This window comes from Cheilinus undulatus, linkage group 1 (genome assembly GCF_018320785.1).
Source record: "Cheilinus undulatus linkage group 1, ASM1832078v1, whole genome shotgun sequence".
Classification (NCBI taxonomy): Eukaryota; Metazoa; Chordata; class Actinopteri; order Labriformes; family Labridae; genus Cheilinus; species Cheilinus undulatus.
Window position 1 is genome coordinate 34,495,242 of NC_054865.1, and position 25,079 is coordinate 34,520,320.

General features: G+C 37.7%; 1 protein-coding gene across 1 annotated transcript in view; it reads left to right on the plus strand.

Annotated features, from left to right (window-relative positions):
• The window catches only part of hnf4b (hepatic nuclear factor 4, beta), an 88,159-nt gene extending 73,489 nt beyond the window's left edge, over positions 1-14,670 (plus strand). Inside the window, 7 exon segments of the mRNA XM_041779249.1 lie at positions 6,457-6,613; positions 9,975-10,069; positions 12,084-12,232; positions 12,480-12,577; positions 12,579-12,613; positions 14,410-14,537; positions 14,539-14,670. Of these exon segments, the coding sequence (XP_041635183.1) occupies positions 6,457-6,613; positions 9,975-10,069; positions 12,084-12,232; positions 12,480-12,577; positions 12,579-12,613; positions 14,410-14,537; positions 14,539-14,670 (794 nt within the window).
• Positions 14,671-25,079: the final 10,409 nt, after the last annotated feature.

Consider the following 25,079-nt stretch of genomic DNA (forward strand, 5'->3'; position numbering starts at 1 on the left):
TGAAAACGTACATGTAATTAAATAGCACCATGCACAAAGACATGAATAAGTTTACGACATTTAAAAAAAAAAATCAAAGACCTCTTGGCATCCTGCAACCTGGAGCCACTGGACAACTTTATCTGACTTTGCAAACAACTTTGCAAAGCTCTAAAAGTTCTTAAACTGCGGTCTGCTTTTAGAGATTTTAAGTTTCGAAATGACGAAATCTTCAATCTTTGAAGATACAACTTCAAAATACTGATGGATGCATTACACAAGTCAGTCAGGTCCAACTTAATGTCTAATAAGTATTCAGAAACATTTGTCAGGTCATGTTTTCCTTATTCAACCACTATTTTGGGATCAGTGTTTAATATGAAAACAATACCACCCCCACCTCCCCCCCACCCAAAAAAAAGGTCTGGTTCCTCTGGTTCTTAAGCTCTGAGTCAGTCTGCTCTTTTACTTTGTAGTTAACAACATCCATCCCTCAACACTGCTGTGACAATGGTTGTGCAGAGCAGGAAAAAGAAAGAGCTTATGGCTCATCTCAGGTCTGTGTCTATCCATCTGGAGAAGACATTCAACAATACAGGTTTGTAGTACTTCTTCAGTTGATTTCTCTCTCTCTTTCTCTGGAAATGCCTCCCAGACTTGCTGGTGTCTATGACAGGCCCTCTCCTGGTGAGCTTGCCTCCATGATGAATAGCCACCTTTCCGCTCTTTATCGCCCCACTAAATCATGTGCTTACCATGCTTTTATGTCCATTTTTTTGTGCTGTTTTGTTTTACTTTACCCCATTTTTTGAATGAAACTCCAAGTGGCCTTGGTTTCATCTTTGGGACAAAACAATATAAATCTTTGAGGATTCGTCAATGCTTTGTTGAGATTTGGGCTCTTTTTACAATTCAAACTTTCTCTTCTGAAATTTCAATCATCACTGTGTAAAAGTATGTGCATGTAGAGCATGTCTGTGAGAGTAACATTTATATATGGTCAGAACCCAGAGATGTATGTATAGGCAATGGAGGGGGCCAAAAGAGTTCATACAAGGTAGTAGATAATCAAGGCACTGTTTGGTCAATAAACATCGACCAAAGCTATTATTATTAGACACTGTTACATAGCAGTCAGGAAAAGTGTACTGCTGCTCCACTTCAGTTTGTGCATTGTGGATGAGTCAGTCAGTTGTGAGACAACAGTGGACGGAGGTCCACACCATGGGTAGAGTATTTTTATTTTCATTCCAGTACAAAAATCATTTTCCTTCAAAATACATGTGATAAGACAAACAAGAAGTTGAGTGGGAGAAAATGAAAGTAGGTCATATGGAGGGTTTGGATGCACAGGTTATGTTGGGATGTAGTGAGAAATGGCATTTTTTTGTAAGGAGCAAACATCATCATAATATCATCATCATCCTTCCACTGAACTTTCAAAAATAGGCTATATATCTAATTTTCGTGCTATTGAGAACCACAAAAATAAATAAGAATAACGTTTTATATGAATAAGTAAGTATTCAGATGATGCCCTGCTACAGTAACTGCACATGGCTCCTCAGATGAAAGCTTTGGGCAGATTTGGTGTACTTTATCGCCCCCTAGTGGGCAGAAGAAATACCTGGCCTTTGGTCTTGGCGATGCATGATTAACTTCTTTATCCAAATAGAATCAGTTAATATAGATTGACAGAACTAAACATGCAAATCAATAACTGCATTAAATTTTACTCTGTCAAACCAAATTGTTTGGATTTTAAAAGTAGCAACTGATACATAAAGTTCCTCACCTCTTTATTCTATAAGGTGATTTTATGTAATAATCTCACTCAGCTTTCATGGCTAATTTTAACCAATCCCTGATAAGAATCTCTCAGAGCACAGACCCTCTTTCTGCAGTCTGCTTTCAACTTTGAGGCTTTGATAACCTATCAATCATCTACACAAAGCTTAAATGTGCAAGCCCCTGTCAGGGGAGGTCTGACCTGCGGGCTAGCGTGACATTCAAGGAAGGAGTGCTACTCACCCAGGAAATCCCATTACGCCAAAGTATGATGGATATCAGTACCAGGAAAGCTCATATGTGGTCTGACATATAATTTGTTATAATTTGGAAAAAAAAAAAAAAGGGAATGGCCACACTTCTATATTCTTGTCTTTCACTTTTTGAGGAACGATGCCTCAATGCATGCCACAACTTATTTTTCCACATTTAAGCACAATAAACATTTCTTTTGTGTTGTTATTTTCGATTCTATAAGCTGCTGAGAGTGTTGTCACTTGAATTAAAAAAGATAAACAGACAGTAAATGCAGAGGGTAAATAGATCTGTACAGTTGCAAATTTACCCAAAAGATTATATTAGATATATTTTCAAAATGTCCTATCTGCATGTAGTTTATTATCTTCACAATGTGCATGCATCCATTCAATGCACATAAAATAAACGCTGAATGTTGAGTCACCAGTGTTTTCCTGATTGCATTTCTTCCATTTTTCTTGAAATTTATTACTGTATTGAAAAATTGCTCAAGTTTCGAGAAGTTCCACTTCTAACAAATTAACTGTATTGCTCCTTTGTATCTGGAGGAGTAGATTAGCTTGGTTTGGGACCCCATTGTTGATCAATAACAACAACAATTTGATGGAGGCTTCTCTGGGCAAAGGTGAACAATGGAGTGAAGTCCCTCTTTGTCATGACAGTAAAAACTCTTTATCAACACCATGGAGACAAAAACACCTATTTAGATAAGTAAATGCCACCTGTACCCCCTGTAATGAGCCATTATTTGTGCAATGTCACTTATCTCTGAACTAAAAGCAAAGGTTAATCAGGCACCGTCTGCTCTCTGTTTGTTTGCTCTATATCACTCTTTCCTGTCTTATTGATTGTTCTAGGTAGAAGAATACCATGTACGTTTTAGCAAAAAATTGATGAAAGGCTTCCCAGCATGCAACCTTTTGAATTTATCGACTTTTCTGATGGCATTTCTCATCCTAATAAAATAAACTAGTCATGAATATATTTTAACATGTAAATAACATCGCTTTCTCTTTGGTCCACACAGTGAGCTTTGTTTACCATTTGTCTGAACTTTCCCATATATGCAGTACAGATAAAGAAACTCGAAAAACAGACAGTGGCACATATTTCAGTGAGAGTATGCCATCACTGAGCTGTTTTTAACTCTTCAAATAGTGACAAAAGTGTCAAAAGTGACATTTTGAGGAAGTGCAACACCTAGAGAGTGAATCAAGAGGAGAAAGACTATGAAGAAGGAAGGATATCGAGTCACACGGGACACCTGTGAGAAAGAGATACTAAGCTGAATGCATGATCTGGAAGTAAAAGTCGATACAGGTTGGAGTTTTGCATCCTAAAACCTAAAAATCCTCCTGATCTAAGGGCTTTGCTGAAGCCATGAAGCTAAGTGGGACTACCTTTCAAATGGAGAACAGGCTCTGATCATTTCAGTAACTTGTTGTTGATACTACCACAAACAAATAAACAGGCATGGGGGGAAAAACTTTACATTGTCTACATATAAAGACACCCTTCACCTGCCACTTTGCAACATTTTTTAATTGAATAAGAGATTATTCTATTTTTATTCATAGTATAATGAAAGAGAACCTTGTATGAAATACACCAGGGGAAACAAGTAAGCATGTTCATGTTTGAAAGTTGTTAGATTCATATTTCTCAGTTTACCACATAATCTAAAAGAATACCAAGCAGCACTCCCTCTAAATTTTCTCAGAGGTCTTCAAAAGTCTGATCTAATTAATCAATACTAGCAAAAAATTTAATCTAATTAGATCATATTATGTTTAATCAGAGGCTGTATGTAATTATATTGTATCGTATGGTATCCTATCATCTGATATTGTATCATATGAAATCATATTCTTTTGTATCATATTGTATTAGATTATCATATCATATATCATGTGATGTGGTATGGTACCATACTGTATTAAACTGTATCGTGTCCTATTATATCGTATCATATCATATGGCATTGTCTGGATTGGTATCTGGGTGTCATGATTGATCACCAGCTTACCTTTATGGATCATGTGACCTCAATTCCTCTGTGTGTCCTATTTAACCTTTACAACTTCAAAAGTATCGGATCCTACCTGACATATGATAGCTCCTGGTATGGGGTCTCGTAATATCCCACATTAACTACTGCAACTTAGTACTGTCAGGCCTCCCTGCATGCACATGTAGTCCAAACACAGCACGTCACTGTACTGTTCATCCTTCTACTCTGGTTTCCAGTTGTAGTTCGTGTCTAACTAAAACATCTCCTGTTTACCTGGAATCCCTCATCCAGGTCTGCACTGCCTCTCGTCCACTCCGCTCAGCCAACAAAAGGTGTGTGGTACTTCCATCACATCAGAGTCTTAAGTCACTTGCTCAACTCTTCTCCTCTGTTGTCTCCTGATGGTGGAATTAATGACTAACTCCATTCAATCTGCAGTCCCTTTCTACTTTCAAGAGAAAGTTAAAGACCCAGCTCTTTAGAAAACACTCTGCACTTAGCTAGAGTATTCTCCTCTGTTGTCCCCAGTGGTAGAATGAGTCTCCCAAATACAGTTGGCTTGCACTGTCCCACTCTACTTCTGGGGGTTTTGCACCCAACTCTTTGTGAGCTACCCAGCACTTGGTACTTTGGTTATTATTTGTTGGTGAAGACAATTTAATTAATGGTAATTATGAGAGGTTTCATGCAAATGTTTCATCGTTGGTGATTACTGTAAAAAAACAAAAACATGTGCATAGCCTCCAGCACAGCATGGCAGCACCTGCTACTGATTGGACTGTGGCAGTAACTGATGCTGTTTCCTCCTGTCAAGATATTTGCTTTTATTGTTCTTACTTGACAAAAGCTTCAGCAAAATGACATTATAACATCATATCATATCGCTGTGTATCGCATTGTAACGTAGCATATCATATCATATTGCATCGTATCATGTTGTAACATAACATCCAGTCCTCAGGTATCATCATTATTAGATGTTTTAAAAAGTACCTGTGGTGTACTGTACAATATTGTATCGTGTACTTCCATGTTATACATCACCATGTCATAACATATCATATTGTATTATATGGTAGGTTATAGAATTATATTGTACAGTATCAAAAAGTAAGGTATTTTGTAACATAGTAACATATTCTCTCATAAGATGGGGTTTTGTATCATATAGTATCCTACTGCATCATATTATGTCGCATTGCATCACTTCAGATACTTATCAAGAAGTCATAGTTCTGATCACAAAAGCTAATCAAATCATTACAGTATAAAAGCTCAGAAGCTGTAAACATGGTGTTTTTCTTGATTTTTTTTACCATGCTTAAAAAATATCCAAACAATAAATCATTGACCAAAACTATTATTATTTTCTCTTTTTGGAAATTTTCCTTTAACAATCTACATGAGTTGAATTCTGTCCTTATTTCTTCTTCATAATCTTATCCTCTGTCATTATAATAATAAGGGCTCTGATGGGTTGAATTGGGCCCTTTCCTTGACACTTTAAATGAACAGGCTGCTGTTGAAAATCCAAATGACTGCGAGGCAAATATATTCTAATCTCTTAATTTAATCTAACTGATCTTTGACCACAGAGAGCATTTTCCTGGTTAAATTGTAATCCCTGGGTGCCTCATCGCCCCAAAATAAATATGCAATTTACATACATTACAGCCTGCAGTCTGTACAGTAGAGGCATGTGTGTGTGTGTGTGTGTGTGTGTCAGAGACAATCCTGCAGCAATCAAACACTGTGCAGGATGCAATTTAGAGCAACATGGAGGGAATTTAAACAGAGCACCCAAAGCAAAATTAGCCAGAGGAGAGTAGTGGTCCCTGGCTTTCCACTGACCTCTAACTGCTTTAATTAAATGGGGAGTTTCCTCTTCCTCTTGAGTAATAAGTAGCAGTGCTCCTCTGAGGCCTTTGGCACAGGCAGTCAAACAGTGCAGTGATATCTCTACCTGTAACCCTCCTTTTATTATCATCAGCACTGAAACAGTGTCCAGGTGATTCCTGAGAGGCTGTAAATTCACAGTCAGCTCCTTGCTGCAAAGTTATGTCTGTGCACAAGGTTACCTGTGTTCACAGAGGTGGAATAAGATTCATTATGCACCCTCGTTGAAGAGAGGGCTCATGAATGATCGTCACTGTCTAAGTGTCTGTCAGCTCTTAACAAAGTTAATGTTCTTTCAGCTTCATGATCCTTCTCAAACACCTATGGGGCTTATTAGATGAGACTCAAGGATGTTTGTTTATTCATTGGAAAATAAATAAAAGAGGTTTATATCTTAAAGGTCAGAAAGAAATTTCTTGCCTATGTAAATCTCCACAGGAGTTTTCACTGTGTACAGTCATCATCAGACATCTTTTCCTTGTCTGTGACTACCATCTTTTAATTGTCAGACTAACGGGTATCAGCTCACTCCTCATCACTCTCACAGCCTGATTAAAGGAGGATGCAGTGTTGCATATTTGCAGGCAGAACCTCAGGAAAACATTACAGTGTATCCAGCTATGATGGCTGCAAGGCCTTCTACATGAAGATCATTCACAACAACCACACTTACAGCTGCAGGTGAGTCCCATCACAGATGCATACAATACAACTCTGTCATTTTCTATTTTCATTAAAGCCACCATTGTCTTTAAATAAATGTTTTGCCATTGATAGTGAACACCACTGATGATGAGAATGAAAAAAAAACTTCAGTCAAGTAAAGATGAGAAGTAATACTGAGGTGTCAAAGTTATCACCTCTTGTACTGTAAGGTGTGCTGTTTCATTAAATAAACTTCACCTTTTAATAGAGTAAGTAACATAAAGGACACTTGAATTTGTCCAGGCATGAAAGCAATAACATATATGATGTAGCAGAGGACTCAGAATCAGCGATGGCTTATAGCAGTGGTCTGTCTGTCTTTCCCATGTGAGAAGCTGATGTAGCCATGCTTTGCAGACATATGGTTCTGTGCTGCAGCAAACTGAAGTGTCAAACTGAAAAATGTAAAGTTTAATCAACCTCAATTTTTAAACCTCTGACAGTTTAAATCTAATCAGGTGTTTATATGACAATTTAAACTGCTACGATTTCATTGATCAAAGTCAATATTTTGACTTTGTCTGCTAAAGCATTCTTTTTCATAAGTATGAAACTTTACCAGGTTCCTCATGATGTTACCTAAGCCAATGTCATTTGATGATGTGATATGATGCAATAAGGAAACCTTACAAAAAATGTGATGTGCTATTGTAAAATATGATAGGATTTTTACAAATTGATACAAAATGATACCATTCTATACCATACGATACGATACAATGCTGTAAAATTCCATACCATACCATGCCTCACCATTTCATTACATACCAAACCATACCATACCACACCATACCATACCATACCATACCACACCATACCATACCATACCATACCATGACATACCATACCATACCATACTATAGCATACCATACCATACCATACCATACCATACCATACCATACCATACCATACCATGTCATACCATACCATACCATGTCATACCATACCATGTCATACCATACCATACCATACCATGTCATGCCATACCATGTTATACCATACCATACCATACCATAGCATACCATACCACACCATACCATACCATACCATGTCATACCATACCATGACATACCATACCATACCATACCATGTCATACCATACCATGACATACCATACCATGTCATACCATACCATGACATACCATACCTTACCATACCATAGCATGTCATACCATACCATACCATACCATACCATACCATACCATACCATGTCATACCACACAACACCATACCATACCGTACCATGTCATACCATACCATACCATACCATACCATACCATACCATACCATACCATACCAAACCATACAGCACCATACCATTTCATACCATACCATACCATGTCATACCATACCATACCATACCATACCACAACATACCATACCATACCATACCATGTCATACCATACCATACCATGTCATAACATACCATGTCATACCATACCATACCATACCATACCATACCATGTCATACCATACCATGACATACCATACCATACCATACCATGTCATACCATACCATGACATACCATACCATACCATGACATACCATACCATGTCATACCATACCATGACATACCATACCATACCATAGCATGTCATACCATACCATTCCATACCATACCATACCATACCATACCATACCATGTCATACCATACCATACCATACCATACCATACCATACCATGTCATACCATACCATGTCATACCACACCACACAACACCATACCATACCATACCATGTCATACCATACCATACCATACCATAGCATACCATACCAAACCATACAGCGCCATACCATTTCATACCATACCATACCATACCATACCATACCATACCATACCACAACATACCATACCATACCATACCACAACATACCATACCATAACATACCATGTCATACCATACCATACCATGTCATACCATACCATGTCATACCATACCATGACATACCATACCATACCATGACACACCATACCATGTCATACCATACCATGACATACCATACCATACCATAGCATGTCATACCATACTACACCATACCATACCATACCATACCATACCATGTCATACCATACCATGTCATACCACACCACACAACACCATACCATACCATACCATGTCATACCATACCATACCATACCATAGCATACCATACCAAACCATACAGCGCCATACCATTTCATACCATACCATACCATGTCATACCATACCATACCATAGCATACCATACCATGTCATACCGTACCATACCATACCATACCATGTCATACCATACCATACCATACCATACCATACCATGTCATACCATACCATACCATACCATACCATGTCATACCATACCATACCATACCATACCATGTCATACCATACCATACCATGTCATACCATACCATGTCATACCACACCACACCATACCATACCATACCATGTCATACCATACCATAACATACCATACCATACCATACCATACCATACCACACCATACCATACCACACCATTTCATTACATACCATAATAAACCATACAATACCATACCATATGATACTGTACCATAACAGACAATATGATATGATAGAATACTATACAATGCTGTACAATTCAATATGATACCATTCCATACCATACTACACCTTACCATACAATACAGTATGATACGATATGAAATAACACGATATGACATGTTGCTGTACGATTCAATGGAGTATTATATGATATGATCTTCAACGATACCATTCAATAAAATACAACATGATATGTTTTCTATAGACTACGATACACTATGATACAACACAATACATTACATTATGTGATGCAGTCGGTTTGATATGAAATCAAATAGTAGGATAGGATAGGATAGGATTTAATATGGCCTGTTGCTGTACAGTGCTGTATGATAGGATATGATTTGATATATGACATGAGATGATACAACATGATACCATATGATATGGTATGATACAATACCAGTCCGGACGTAACTGCATGATACTTTATGATACAGAAAGATGATACATTTAAAGAAAGATAAAACACTGTGATGCTTGCCTCTGCTAGCATTCCGTTTGTGTGGCCACGACCAAATTTTGAGCTGTCCAGTCGCCTTGTGGTTAATGTCTGCTGCAGATTCTGGGAAGGAATAGGGAAGAAACTGTGTTATGTAAAGGTGACAACTCTGGTGCTGCTACATCTTTTTGGCTGCATCATTTTGTGAACGTGTCTAAATTGTTATGAAGGACAAAACTCAGTAGAACTTTTTATTATACTACCCAAGCTGCATAAAGAAAATTTCCCTGGCAAAACATGTATATTTTTTGCTCTGCAATTTTCGTTTCAGGTTCAATAGGCAATGCATTCTCAACAAAGACAAAAGGGAGCAGTGCTGCCACTGCAGACTCCAGAGGTGTTGCAAGGCTGGAATGAAAAAGGAAGGTCAGGGGAAATAATTTTCCAGCTTTTCTTCCTTATTTGATATAATAAATCTCTTTTTTGAATCCTAAATATCTAAATGTGACCACAAGCACATTCATATATTGTTTATATCATTTATACTAAATGCTCATTGAGTTTTGCAAGGCATTACTTGTATCTTACAAACATTTTTGGAGTGATTAACAAGTGAAAGACATTTGTGAAATTAAGTGCTTACATTCTTTGCCATTGGGTTGATCATGTGCTGAATGTTTACATCTATTTTCCTTTGGAATCCTATGATAAGAAGGGGAGAAAATAGACACTGAAATGAGTGATGACTATACTCTCTATACATGTATAATTAACACTGCTGACCATAGACAAATATTTGCTCTGCAGCAAAGATGGAGCTCACAGCCCTTGAAGCGAATCCAGGGCTACTTGCTTAAATGTTTTTTTCTCTAATTTGCCTGGCCTGCACTTAGCACTGTATTATAACTTATGAATAAAGCCAGGAGCGAATACAGGTTAGAAGATACACATAAGAAAAAAGAGACTCTTCAACCAACGCTTCATTTGATACTGTTCATCAGAGCGCATGTCATGTAGCTGGTTGTTGTTGATGTTCCACAGAAGACTCAGTCGGGACATTGTCATGCAGGACCACGTTAGTGAGGCACAGAGGGAGAATCACACTCCTTCTCCTCCTCTGGTTTGATTAATACGCTCCTGATTGGCTGCTGAAAGGACAGCTCTGATGACTGATCGCTCTGACATGCGCTCCTGTTGTGTGACTTTGTGGAGCCATATTGGAATCAGTCTGAAGCTGAACAGATTGCTCTCTTTCTAATGACTATCACAGAGGGGTCATCAACACAGGCTGACATCTGCTCCAGTTAACACCACCCACACCAAACATCCAGGCTGACACACCCACTTTTTATCATTAGTGGTGCATGCAGGGAGCTGTTGTCCACATTAGAATATTAAATCAAGATATTTCTGATCAAGATGGGTCATCACAACGGGATCAAAACAGTTCCTTCTACAACTTTGACTGATGAAATACACTCTTCACTGGGAGAATCAGTGAAAGGTTTTCTTTACATGTCTTTACTATCATTTTTTTTTCTAAATGTAATCAGTTCTTGAATAGATAAGTGGTAAGACAACGACAGTACAGATTCTAGAAAGAATTTTCTCCAAATCCGATATCAATACTTGGAAATTTTTTTATAATGATATGATTCCTTAGATGTAACTTGATGCTGAAAGTTCTTTTTGTTTTGCTATTTTCACCTGTAAGGGTATGCGATAGTAGAAGTCTGTAGTGGATATTCCAGGGGAACTTGGTACACCTGACTAGCCATCAGCCACCTTGGTTTGAAGAGGAAATAAATGCACATACAATGGCTTGCCACTAGAAGTCAGTGTATAGGATAATGCACTAGAGTCTACTGTAGTGGCTAATGAGCAACTACGCCATTAAAACCTGCATGCATGTGCAAGAAAATGGCTTTTGAATAGCTGTACAATGTAGTGACCTCTGTGCATGAAAGAGTTAAGAATATGTGCATTGCAGAAATGTCATGGAAAGTTGGATGGATGGATGGATGGATGGATGGATGTTTATAAAAGCCACAAAAAGTTATGATAAAGCTTATGAAAATAACAACCATATACATATATTGCATGTAACAGGAACGCAAGAAAATACATTGTAATTTTTTCTGATATTTTCCATTGCAAACATATTTAATCTTGTCTACTAGTCTTGTTCATGCTACTGGGGTGTTCTTCATGATGGTCAAATTGGGATCTCCATACAGCATAAAAATCATCTTCTACATGCCTTGTCTTGCTTTAACCTTCACAGCTCTCATACACCTGACAGCATCATCGCCTTCTTCATCTCCCATTTACCCCCCTGACGAACACACTCACACACCTTCTCTGAGCTTCATTTTCACCTTGCTGTATCACCTGAGCCCACTGTGAACTCACATTATGCTCTGATTCTCTCAGTCCCCAGATCTGATCTCACCTCGGAGTCTTGACATTGACACCAAGAAGACGGCCAGTGTGGGAGACGTGTTGGAGTCCATGAAGCAGCAACTCCTCCTGCTGGTTGAGTGGTTGAAATACATCCCAGAGTTCTGTAGCCTCCCTGTAGATGACAGGGTATGAAGGAGACTGAAAAAGATTATATCTATTCATGCAGAATATTCACATGTTTATGTTACAGTTGTATCTGTGCCCTGTTGCAAAACCACTCTGCAGAACATCTCATTCTTTGTGCACATAAAACCTCCAACAATGTAACAAGTGCTTTTTAATTTCATTATAGATCTTTTTTTTTGCATTTACATTCCATAATTAGATATTATGCACATGAGTGAATACGTTTGTCCGCATTGAACATGTAAAGACTGTCATCCCCATGAATGATGCTAGGATGGAGCTTTCCAGAGTGGCTCTAAGGATCCAAGAGGAGCTGGTTAAACCTCTCAGAGAGCTGAACATCACACACATGCCTGAAGAGCACTGTCTTCTTTTCCCCAGGTCAGTCAGCTCAGTTTTAAAGAAGGTGACTTTGGATTTAATGTTGGCACTAGAAAGACAGTTTGTTTTTCTTATGTTCCTTCTTAGGTTTATTTATTCTCTTAGATTTTTTTGCATTTGCATTTTAGTTTGAGGATTTTGGCTTTAGTGTTGATCTGTTAGATTCTTTGATGAAATCAGGATGTGCTGAAACTTGGAATTAAGAAAGAAGTCCAATTCCATCTATTTGTTCTGTGAAAAATACTGTGATGCAAAGTCAGCTTTTAGATCCATATTTTGCCTGACCTCATCAACACCTCTGAGGTGCAACGTAGTAGACATCACAGAGTATTGATATTATTGTTAATGCCTGTGGACTGTTAGAATTCCACTCTGTTATCACTGCTTGAGTTTTTTTTAAATGTTTTGCTTTGACTGTCTCAGAAAGCATTGTTTTAATAGAAAAATCATTTTTCTCTCATTGATACGATTTCAGTTTAGCAAATTAATAGCAGCAGCAGTGAATTCTGTAGGGCATCCTAACATTTTTAAGGAATAGTGTCCACATTTTTGTGTGCATTGAACTCCTCTGTGGGTTGGTTTATCATGTTTTTTTCCTCCAAAACACTTGAAGGCAGTGCAATTGTAGATTGCAATATTCTGCCAATAGGGTCGGTGACTGTCAATACATTTTATTTTGAAATCCAAACTCAAGAAACAAGCGGTTTGCCAGTTCTAAATAAAACAGTGCGACACAGAAAACCACTCCCTTAGCTCTTTCTGGCAGTATGAAATTGCTAATAAAAAAACAACATATTTAACAAACGTTTTTTCCATTTGCCGAAAGGAAATGATAAAAAAAAATCTGTTTGAGTCTAATTTGCTTTTTGTTTCTCAATTGAACATCAAACTTCCTGAAATAGCTGAGGGCACATTTAATCCATGTTTTGCTTCCTTTAATTAGAGATATATTTTGGGGCTTTTTATGTGTTTTTTTATAGAGAAGAGGACAGTGGATAGAGTTGGAAACGGGGATGAGTGTAATCATTATGGATTTCTTGTTTCAAAAAGTAAAATCCACTGGCCATAAAAACATCAACCCACTGATATGGTCTTTTATTCCAAATATTCAGGGTTTGATAACACCATCCATCATAGAGAGCTAACAGTGATGGCGATTTTTAAAAAAACTTTTTCAAGAGGGCAAATACAAAGTGTGATTTGTAACCAAATTTAGAGGAAAATTAAGTTTTAATTTACACTTAATTCATGTAAAAAGAAAAAACGCTGTATGCATCTGGGGTACAATGCAGCAGTAGAGAAAAATTGCATTAAGTCTGATTTGTGTAATCTGCCAGAATATATATTCTGTTTTTATATTATTTGATTTTTAATATAATAATCAAATGAACTTGATAAATGAACTTAAGCTTGTATAGCACTTTCTTAGTAGTCTGACTACTCAAAGTGCTTTTACACAGCAGGTGACACCAACCCATTCACAGCCTTTCACTCCACATTCGTACTCTGATGGCATGGAGATTGGCAATCAGGATTAGCTAGCCATTCATACGCATCTGTACACATTTACACGCCACCAGCAAAGCACTGGGAGAAAATTGTGGTTAGATGTCTTGCTCAAGGACACATCAACACATAACTGCAAAAAAAATGTAATCACCACTTTTTTGCTCTTTAAAGCAACCCAAATCTTCTCTCATTTACTTGTTTAACATCTACCTTTTTTACCTCTAAAATGCATCTTCAGTCTTTCTTGTTTTCCCTTCTCATCTTCTTGTCTTACCTCTGTCTTGCACATTGTAAGTGTCTGCAGAATCCTCAGGTGGTTTGACATCTGCATTTCCAGGCTCATCTGCTATTTGAAGAAGCAGCCAGTGGGGGCTTTGGGGAGCTCCTGCTCATCTTGCCACCCTTGCAGAGAGTGAGCCTGGCAGATGGTGGAGATGCTGCATCTGGCACAGCTGCTGTGAGAAGCCAGGATGAAGAACCTGCTGTCGGAGATGCTGCCAGGGGAGGTAGGCAAAACGAGACACAGAGTAGACAGGAAGCAGGGGTAGGAGACCAACTCTTTCTCAAAAGAAATTGACTCAGCTATTTAGTTTGTTAACAAAGAAAGAAATCAGGGTCATTGTTAGTACTTTGAGCTCCATGGACTTTAAACTCTCATGTGCTTAATGCTGTTGTTGATGTTTGTCTGTCTCTCAAAGCTATTCCAAGTTTACCTGCAACCCCTACAGACTGGCACTGAGGTGCAGCTCTACTTTAACAACGATAATTTTCAATAATAGTTCTCTCTATCTTATTGTCATCCAAGCTGCTAATGCTAATATTGCATAGTTCTGTTTTCCATCAGTCATGTTATTATTGCTAATTCTTCACATATTGCTACCATCATATTTGATGTTAAAGTCATATCCTACAAAATGGAATAGAAGTTTATAGCCATGACAGCCATTTATTTGTGTTCCATTTGTTGTTTTCTTGTTTTGTTGTTTCTCCTGTCCCTCATTTTGCATCGCCCTCCTCCGGTTTCCTGCTTCATAACTTTAACTCACATCTAAATATTTGAAAATGTCTCTGGGCCAAGGGTCATTTTCATAAATACAAATATATGGTCACTGTTGGTTTAATATCTGTTATAATTCCATAAATCCTGTTTTTTTATGCAAATGCATTCTATTTCATGACACAATATTTTAAATGTTTATGTTTCATCATGTCTGTAAGACTCCAACTAAGTATTGCTTGATATGAAGACACTTAGGGGTCTTTTTTAAAGGGTCTTTGACTTTGCTGTTGGGACCCATTGACTTATTTTTGGATAAACTAACTATTTCGATGTTGTTTACTCTTTTGGCCATATTTACTGCACACTAGAAATACACATCTTAATCATTTGAATTTAATTTTAGATTTGTACTTCATATTGAAACACAACTGTGACTATATCTTGAGGCACCAGGCTATGGCCTACATTTGCCTAAACATGAAGACAACAGTGCCTATTGGGTCTTTCAATTTTATCTATACATACAGTTTGATTTTCTGCATGTTTCTTTAACAGCATCCACAATGCTTCACTAGGATGGTGGGAGCGATAAATCTGGTTTAACATGGAAATCTGTCAGCTTTTCATTGAACTCTATCAGAGCAAAACAGTCATTCCTACATCCTAGGTGTATGCCTTTAGCTGAAGTTAAAGTACCAGAAGTTACCAGCAGAGGGTGCACAACACCTGTTCAAAAATAAATTGCCCCTGAAGCCTTCATTTCTGATTCCTTTTAATGTTGTCAAAAATAGTGCTTTGTCATCTTATTTTTACTCATTCATAAATGATTTAAAAGTATTTTATATTTAATTTACTTTATTATCTTTATTTTTTGATTTGAATCCCCATTAGTCACTTCCATAGTTGCAACTCCTCTTCCTGTGGTCCACACAGACAAACACTGAAAATCCATATAGATTTCAATTATGAAAGTCCAAAGAGAAGAAACACACAAGATGTACAAATCATAATTAAACTAAGTAATAACAGAAGTACAACAGTTACAACAGACTCCAATAAGGCCAAGATGAACCCACTGGCAGTCAAAAGGTAATCTCTCTTTGGCTTATATTAAATGTAATCAAAATGCAGTTTTAATGTAATGTTTCCTCTTAAAACAATGAGTAAATCTACAGTAACTACACATGATACAGAGGGACACACTGTAAAACCAATCAAGTTAAACATACTCAAAATATTTGTTGACACTGATAACATTAACGTTTTTAAGTAGTGGAAATACATTTTTGAGGTGGACTCAAGTTAAAGTATGTAATTTACACTACAATCCCTGATGGGTTATTAGAACTGTAAACATTAGAAGTAACTCATCACATACAAATTTTAAGTCACTGAAAAAACAGTATTTGTCTAAGTCATGTTAAGTTAATCCGTTCAGTTTTACTATTGATTTTGTGTTGGGCTAATTTAACTTTTTAAACTACATTGTGGAAACTTTCCTACACTTTAAAATTCTGTTTGAATTTGATTGAAAATAACATGTTTAAGTGCTTGTCATAACACTTCTCTTTCCTTATCCGCCGCATTTTTCCCTTTTTTCTATCACATACTTCAGTTTTGAACATTCGTGCCACTAAAAGTAGGTCAACTTAAGTGACTCCAAGTTAGAAAACCAGAAAGGTGTACAATGAACCAGGAAGTTCTCTTTCATCATATTCAGTATACCATCCATCATTGTGGCCGCTCCCTACAACTGGGACTCCTCTAACTGAGTCACTCATGGTGCATGGATCAGTTCACTGAGAAGGTTTTTTTTAAAAAAAAAATACATTTTGGGGCTTTTTATGCCTCAAATCAAAGAGGAGAAACGTGGACAGTTTCAGAAACAGAGATGAGAGAAAGGTGCTGCTGTCCAGACCAGAACCCAGGCAGCCCGGGCACATGGGGCGCAACCCAACCACCAGGCCTTCTGCACCGCTAAACAGGGGATATGAAAAAGAATGGAAATGATTAAGATTCAAAGAAAACTCAAATGTTTTAATAATTCATGAACACTTTCTTCTGTAAATGAAATAACACTAGTTCTGGAGGGCTTTTTGACCAGGGATTTGTAAAGCATTACATCACAGTGATGGATGAGGTGTTCATCAGCACAGAAGCTGATTGGCTGAAATGATTCACTAACAGCTTCATCTTAACAATAGCTTAATCATACAATGAAAACCTTTTTCTTGTAACTGTATATGTTTTTATATCTTAATTACCAAATCTTTACAAAACCAGAGAAAATAATCCATCCTTTACTCTCCTCTCTAGCTGACGTGAACCACATCCACAACCCTGCGTGTAATCTAAACAGTATACTGGATGTTAATTCCTCCGTCCTGAAGATTGAGCATTCATGATTTCTTCAAAAAACACTCATACATCATACAATTTAGGTTAGCTAAATAATGATGTCTTCTGTTTCTATTTGGGACCATATCGGGCCTGTGTGACACGCTGCCTGAACCCAATCAACACTGAGAGAAGTTATATAACAATTTATAATCCTATAAAGTAAAGCGGTTCAGTGTATAATGAGGGGAAAAAGTCACATCTTCTCGAAGTCCACATCACAGTAATGTTTACTGTATGTGCTTGGCTTGCACTCTCATCATGCACATATGGCTTATTAACTCGTATAGACAAGCCAGATTCCTTTCAACTAACAGAAAGACTCACTGCTGCAGTGGGACACTGTGAGGGATAGCAGGGGTCAAAATGAGTTCATTCATTCAGCTTTGATTTAAATCAGGAGGAAATCGGAGTTGTTTTAAAAGTAGTGTTAGAGAAAAAGATTGATTTACCTGGATTGCCCTTAATGAGAAAGAAAATGTGAAGTCATTCATAATTTGATCCTGTCTGATGTAGTTGGATTATTTTGACTTTTTAATGGGTTTTTCCTTGAGTTCTCATTTACTTTAACAGTACGAAGGCTGCAATTCAGCAGGACTTTTCATTCAGGAGACACTTGTATCCAAATTATATCAGAGTAAATGCAACAAAAGCAAGGATCTAGAAAGAGTGGGAAACATGTCAATGAACAGCTTCAGGTCAGAAAGTGCAAAGAGGCATTGCACAGGGTGTGACATCAAGATCTACATCCTTATCATCATGAATATCCAAACCTTAATAATATCCTCATCAATACCATTAGTAACATCAATATCAATAAGTGTAGAGGCTTATTAAAAAACAAGTTGACACCACAGGGTAAATAAAAATATAGAAACCTTCATTTATCTGGGTAAAAGTGTCAGTGTGGACCTATAATGTCAGGAAATGTATAAATGTGGAGAACAACATGGATAGGGGTTTCTTTCTATTTTGGTCTTATAATACAGACCTCTGTCAGTGTTAAACTAGTTATTAAGCTTTAAGCCTTCAGGGATTAGGCTGCACAGGGACACAGGCCTCACAGCAAGACAGTTAGAAGGTCCCTGGTTCAATTCTCTGGTCAGAGCTTTTCTGTGTGCAGTTTGCATGTTCTCCATGTGCATGTGTGGCATCCTCCCACAGACCAAAACCTCTTCATTATGTTAAATGGGGACTCTAAATTGCCCATAGGTGTGAGTGGAAGCAGACCTGGTTGTTTGTCTCTATACTGTATGTCAGCCCTGCGATTGACTGGCGACCAGTCCAGGGTGTACCCAGTGACAGCTGGGATCAGCTCCAGTCCCCGACGACTCTAAAAGGAATAAGTGGTGTAGAGAATGGATGGATGGACAGTAGGGGCTTCTGTGCAGTCTGAGCAAAGCTTTTAACCGTCATCTTGTGAATACTGAGCTGCCAGAGAACATTTACATCATTATATAACAAGAATAAGATGACAAATTTGAGTAAACAGATTAATCATTTTGTGGCCTGTGCTAGCTTGGTGGTTTGGTTGTGTGGTCCGTGTAAAGAGGTCGTAGTCCTTGAGTGGCTGAGACCACACATGAAAGCCAAGCTGACTTTGCAAAGGGTCTGATTACTTATGTCAGTGTGATATTTCAGTATTTTATTTGAACAAATTGGCAAACATTTCTTACATTCAGTTGTCTCATTGATATTATAGGTTACTGAGTGCAGATTAATGAGAAAAGAAATGAATGTATATGACTGTAACATAACAAAATTGAAAAAGTAAAGGGTGTCTGAATACTTTTTTAATGCACTGTATATATCTGCATTAAAATGTTCACTAAAACTCACAACAAAATACTCATTACTTCATCCTTTTTCATCATTAAACCTAAACCAAAATGTGGCCAATTATATAATTCAATAAAACTATCTTTTCAAAATGATCAGACTTGTCTTTCTATATATTGTCAAAATGTGAAAACTGCATTGTCTTGCCACACATTACTTGATCATTAGACTAGCTATGTGTAGAAAAAAAAAACATGTTGAAAACACTAGCATGTGATGCATGTGTGACTGCTGATTTCTGAGATGCCTCATGTGTATTTGTTGATGCAGGAGGCAGCGTTTTAAAGAGTTGGCACATGTGTTTACATTAAAAATCAGATCAGGGAGGTCATATTCACTTAATCTTTCAACGGCCTGGGCTTTTCTGTGGGCAGTGCTGTCTCATGTAGAAGTTGTCCAAAATTCTGTCACAAAAAAGGTCAAAATCATAATTTTATATGTTCATGAAAGGCCATATTTTCATAAAGAGATAAATGTGATATTAACCACAGCAGAGGTTCAGTTAACATCACCGCCTGACATTGATTAAAACTGTAATGTGATATTTTCAACTTGCTGGAAAGTTCTCTGTAATTACACTTACTATTAGCAAGAAAGGGGAGGGATCGGGATTTAAAATCCCTTCATTTTTACCTATCTGCTTTAGCAGGAAAACTGGAAGCAAAAACATGACTTGAAGAGTACATGATGTTCATTTCTTGTGTAACATGGACAAGAAATACACCTTGGAGTGTCAGAGAAATGTTATCAGTAGTAACATTTTGACAAAGTATGACGACGACAGAGCCTCAAAATTTTGCATTTAATAGTGAAAAAATTTGCTTTTGATTTTTTTTATTATTAGCAAATGGTTTTATTTTAGAATAAAATTCATTGTAAATTAAGTCTTGTGTCAAATTTGGTGTTCGCTTTAGCCCACCAAACGTTCCTCAGATCACAGACCAAACAGGCCTTCATCTGAGCTTATCCTCACATCCTTCATGCACTTAATGAGGTTTTTAAAACAGAAACATGAGAAAGTGTAAATGGGTTCTTTGTCATACTAAGGTTTCACTTTTTGTCACTGTTGAAAGGTTGAGCAGTGACACTGCTGTGATACTGTTGGTTTCATTTCCAGAGGCCTGCTGTGCTCGCTGTCTATTGATCTGTCAGTTCAGCAGAGTGATCGCTGTTTAAAGCTGAACTGTCTCACAGCTGAATGTCATCCTGCACAGCCTGGATGGAAAGAGTCCACAAATAGAGATCAGTCAAGAGACACTAGTACATGAATCAAAGACAAATATGTATTTGACAAAGATGTGATATTAAACTATACTTAGAAAATCTTTGGTGCTTGAACTCTGCTGGGATATTGGGTGATCAAGGGGTGCTGTCCATTATCGTGATGCGGTGGAGGTGCTGGCTGATACTGCTGGTCAATGATGTTGACTGGGATTGACAGAAGATGCTGTCCAATGCTGATGAGATGAAGAGGTGGATCACAGTGTGAAAACTGGGGTTGACCAGTCCAGACATGGCTGATTTAAGGGTGTTGGGATGAAGATGAATGGGATTGAGCTGATTTGGCAGAGACAGAGAGATGGAGGGCCACATGCAACTATGACATATAGGACTGGTGGAGGAGGAGTGGAGCAGCGCTATTTGACAGTTGTGACCAGGTGAAGGAGTGCACTGAACATAAAAAGTTAATAAAAGATAAAAACCAGCATGCAAACTACAGTCTTGGGAGTGATCCAGATCACTGTGTGGATCCAGGAATTTTTTAAAGGACTCTGTACTATTGGGAGATAGGGCTAATGGCGGAGGTCTGCGCTCTCCGAGTGCTTTTCTTGTTAAATACTATTATGACTGTGCAGTTTCACTACAAACTCTCCAGTTCCTCTTTTTACTGACTAGCTGTCTGTTATGAGTTTTTGGAGCAGGAGACAGCCAAACTTCTCAGAGATTCTTGGATATCTGCTTGAGTATAAATATTGCGTAATCTCCTGGATGGCAACAGTCTGTCTTGGTTCTCTTTAGTGAAGGGAAAGGCTTGAGCTGTGCCACAGTATTATTTGATTATGATGGTTTGGAAAGAGAGTGAGGTACATATGGGGAAATACTGACATCATCACATCATGGGTTGTAAAAATCAAATTTGCGTCCATTTTATTTTTCTAATCTTTTTATAAGGCCAAAAGAACTTCTGAACTCTAACTGTGCAGAGCACGTGAGAGTATTGAAGAGGTTACAACAGTGCATCAGAGGGATGGGCCGTGGCTTTTTGGTGGGTCCAAGAGGGTTGGTCAGGAGACATCTTTTATAATGAATTTTTTAAAACGTAAATAGAGATTTAAATTCAAAATCAGAGTTTTAAGGTTTGTAAAATACTTTGCTATGTTTACATATTTTCAAACAGTCCCATATGTAATCAAACATAGCCAGAAAATTTGGCCTGCATGTCAACTTTTTATCATTTATTTGTCTGATGTAAAGAATCGGTGTCACAGTTTAACTGGTGTTCGAATAACTGGTGTTTTCCATGTAAATGTATGACAAATACACCGGCATTCACAGCTTCTGAGAACAAATTCCTTTCTTCTTTTTTTAGAACTGACGACAACATAAAACCAAAAAAATGTTAGTTTTAAAATTCGGACTCTCCGAAGATGAACAGTCTGCTGAAAAACAATGCAATACAAGCATCTCTAAGGTTTGTAAGTCCTTCAATATTTTGAGTCTTGGATGTAGATGTGAGACTGACAATCTCAGGGCATTTTCAATGTCCAGCTTTGTTTTTTTTTTGTTTTGTTTTGTTTTTTTGTCTTAATTGCAGCAACAGCAGAAAAAACAATGAATGTTGTAAAAGGAAAGAGTAGCTTTCAATGACACTTTTGAATCTGAGGTGACATCAATGAACTGCTCCTGTTTTTGCAGTGTTGAAGTCATCAGCTTGTGTTGCTTAGCCTCACCGCGCCGCGCCCCCCCTAACATGACCTCGCACCCCACCTGGGGGGGCCCATGGCCCACTTTGGGAACCACTGGGTTAGAGTGTGAGTCCCGTCTTTGGAGTGCTCCTGGTCTTCATCTTCATTCCCCTCCTCCATCATGAACCTCATCTTCATCCCCTCTGCATCCCCTCATCTCCTAGGAAACCAGGATGGACAGTCAACTGGGGATAATGGTTGGGTAGGAACTCAAATGAATTTATAGAAATTGAGTCAAAACAAAAGAAAGGGAAGAAATTTTGTGTTGCTGATTTTTTTTTAATTTCAAAAAGATACTGTTCATTTTTTGTTTTACTTTTTAGGTCCAATTTTTAAAAACAAGTCAAAGGTCATGCTTTTGTGATTGTGACAAAATGCTTTTGTTATTGTTATCATAACAGAACAGAAAAATGAAAATGAATGATAATACAGAACAGTTCTAAACCAAAGAAATCAGTGTTAGTGGGAATTAATAAAGGACATAAAATACAAAATTTAAATGTATGAAAAATTCAGTCCCTTGCATCATCTTGTAAGTAAGCCAGATTTGTGACACTCCATCCATAAATGTTCACCTTGTAATAAACAGTCTCTTTGAGTTTGTGAGGAAAGACAGTATGTGTCTTTCTGCCCAGTCCGGCCCAGTCAAGTCCACCTGCCACATGTGTTCACTGACCTCTAAGGTAGCAGAGACAGACAGCAGTCTTCTTTGTGTTATGGATTTTCGAATGGAAACAGCTCCAGCTAAATATAGCTGTGCAGAAAGCTGCTTTCACCAGGTCTGAATTTCAATCAAGGACCCTGTGAGGAGAAGTAGCACTTCTAGTTTGAACCTGAATGCCTTATCATGGCCAAATTAGTTGAATTATTCCAATATTTCCATAGTTTTTAAAGAGAAGAAGAAAGGAACATTTCCGAAGAAAAGTCGCTGCTGCAGGAAAACAGGGTGAGATAAGATCTGGCAAATACTCCTCTTAACATGAAACTGTGGTCACTTCTAACCCTAACCCTACCTTCTAGAAAACCCAAAAAAGGAAGGATTATTCATTTCCTAGAATCTAACTGTATTGTTTGTTGATGCATACACTTTAACTGACAAGAACAAAGGGAATGTCTGCTTGGAGCACTTAAGTGTACTGTACTGACTGTCCAATAAATTCAGTACCACTCACACAATGAAGACAGATAAACACTGGCATGCCAGAACATTTTCAGGCTTCAAACAGTTATCTGCTCCTAGATCAGAAAACTATAAAGTGATCCAGACTTAAGCTACACAAGCTCTGTAGTCCAAATGTATTTTATAAGATGACCTCAAGGCCCCCTTATCTCTTATTCATTCTTAAGCTAACTTTTAAGCACCCTTTAATAGGACATAAAAGTCTTTGTTGCAGGTGTATAAAGTTTTACAAGGTTCTTACAAATGTGGAAAGTTTCCCATCCACATTAGAGCAAGTTAAGGAAAGGGCTCGATTTAGTTGAAATAGACCCACCAGTTCTGATCTGAAGAGTGATTAGATTAAGAAGATTTCATTTTGAATATCCTGAGGCCATCCTGATTATCCTGATAGGACAGAGATGTATCGTAAATACAAGTGTTTTCTGATGTGAAAGGAAAGATTTGTTCCTTCAAGGCATTTAACAAAATAATGTATTGCTAAAACACATTCTCATCCATTATCTATATCTAAACTGTTTCTATATATTGATGACGATGATGATGATGATGATGATAATGATGATGATGTTATCTGTCCTATTTGGGGTTGAAATGGGGCTAGAGCCAATCTGACCCTATCTCTCATCTCCATAGAGATGAGAGATAGGGTATGCCCTGGATTGGTCCCCATTCAATGGCTAGGTTGATATACGTCACACATGTACACTAAAACTCACAACTACCACTAACTCAAAGTCACCTACAAAACCAACAAGTATGTCTTTGGACTGTAGGAAGAAGCCGGAGTATCCAGAGAGAACCCATCCATACGTGGGGAGAACATGCAAATTACACATAGAAAAACCTTGTCCAACCAGAGGTTCAAACCAGGACCCTTCTTGCAGAGAGGTGGCTGTTTTAACCCACTACTGCACCATGCAGCCATGACAGGCTTTTAGTGAATGTAAAAAAACATAAGAACACACCATTTTCAGTTCACTTTAACTCCTGATACAGAGTCATGTTTCATAGTACTAAGTTCATGACACAATATCATCACAAAAACATTAAAAACACATTAAAACTGTATTTTTTAAACTTGGAAATCGGAGCCTGGATCAGGAGTTAAACCTGCAACCAGTACATTGAGGACATTTGCTCTACCATCTTAGTGAAAACAGCAGCCAAAAATACAAAATTTACTTTGTAGATATTTACACTCAAGATCTGCATAGTCGTACAAGAAGCAAGAAGGTTTTCAGTTTGAATCCCGGTTGGGCAGGGCCTTTCTGCACAGACAGGCATGTTCTGCCTTTGTATGTGTAGGTTCTCAGCAGCCATTCCAGCTCTGGGATTTTTGCCTTTATTAGACAGGATAGCTGAAAAGAGAGAGGAAATATGGGGATAGAGAGAGAGGGAGGAGAATCCGTGTATCATTCGTTCATTTAATATTTGATTGATAATTGAATGAGAAATAATGAAAAAATGGTTCATTTTCTTGTTTTCATTTCTGAAACGAAATCAAATAAACAAGAAATGATGCGTCCTTTTCAATTTTGCTATGAATGTTGGGATCAGAGAATGTAATATGAAAAA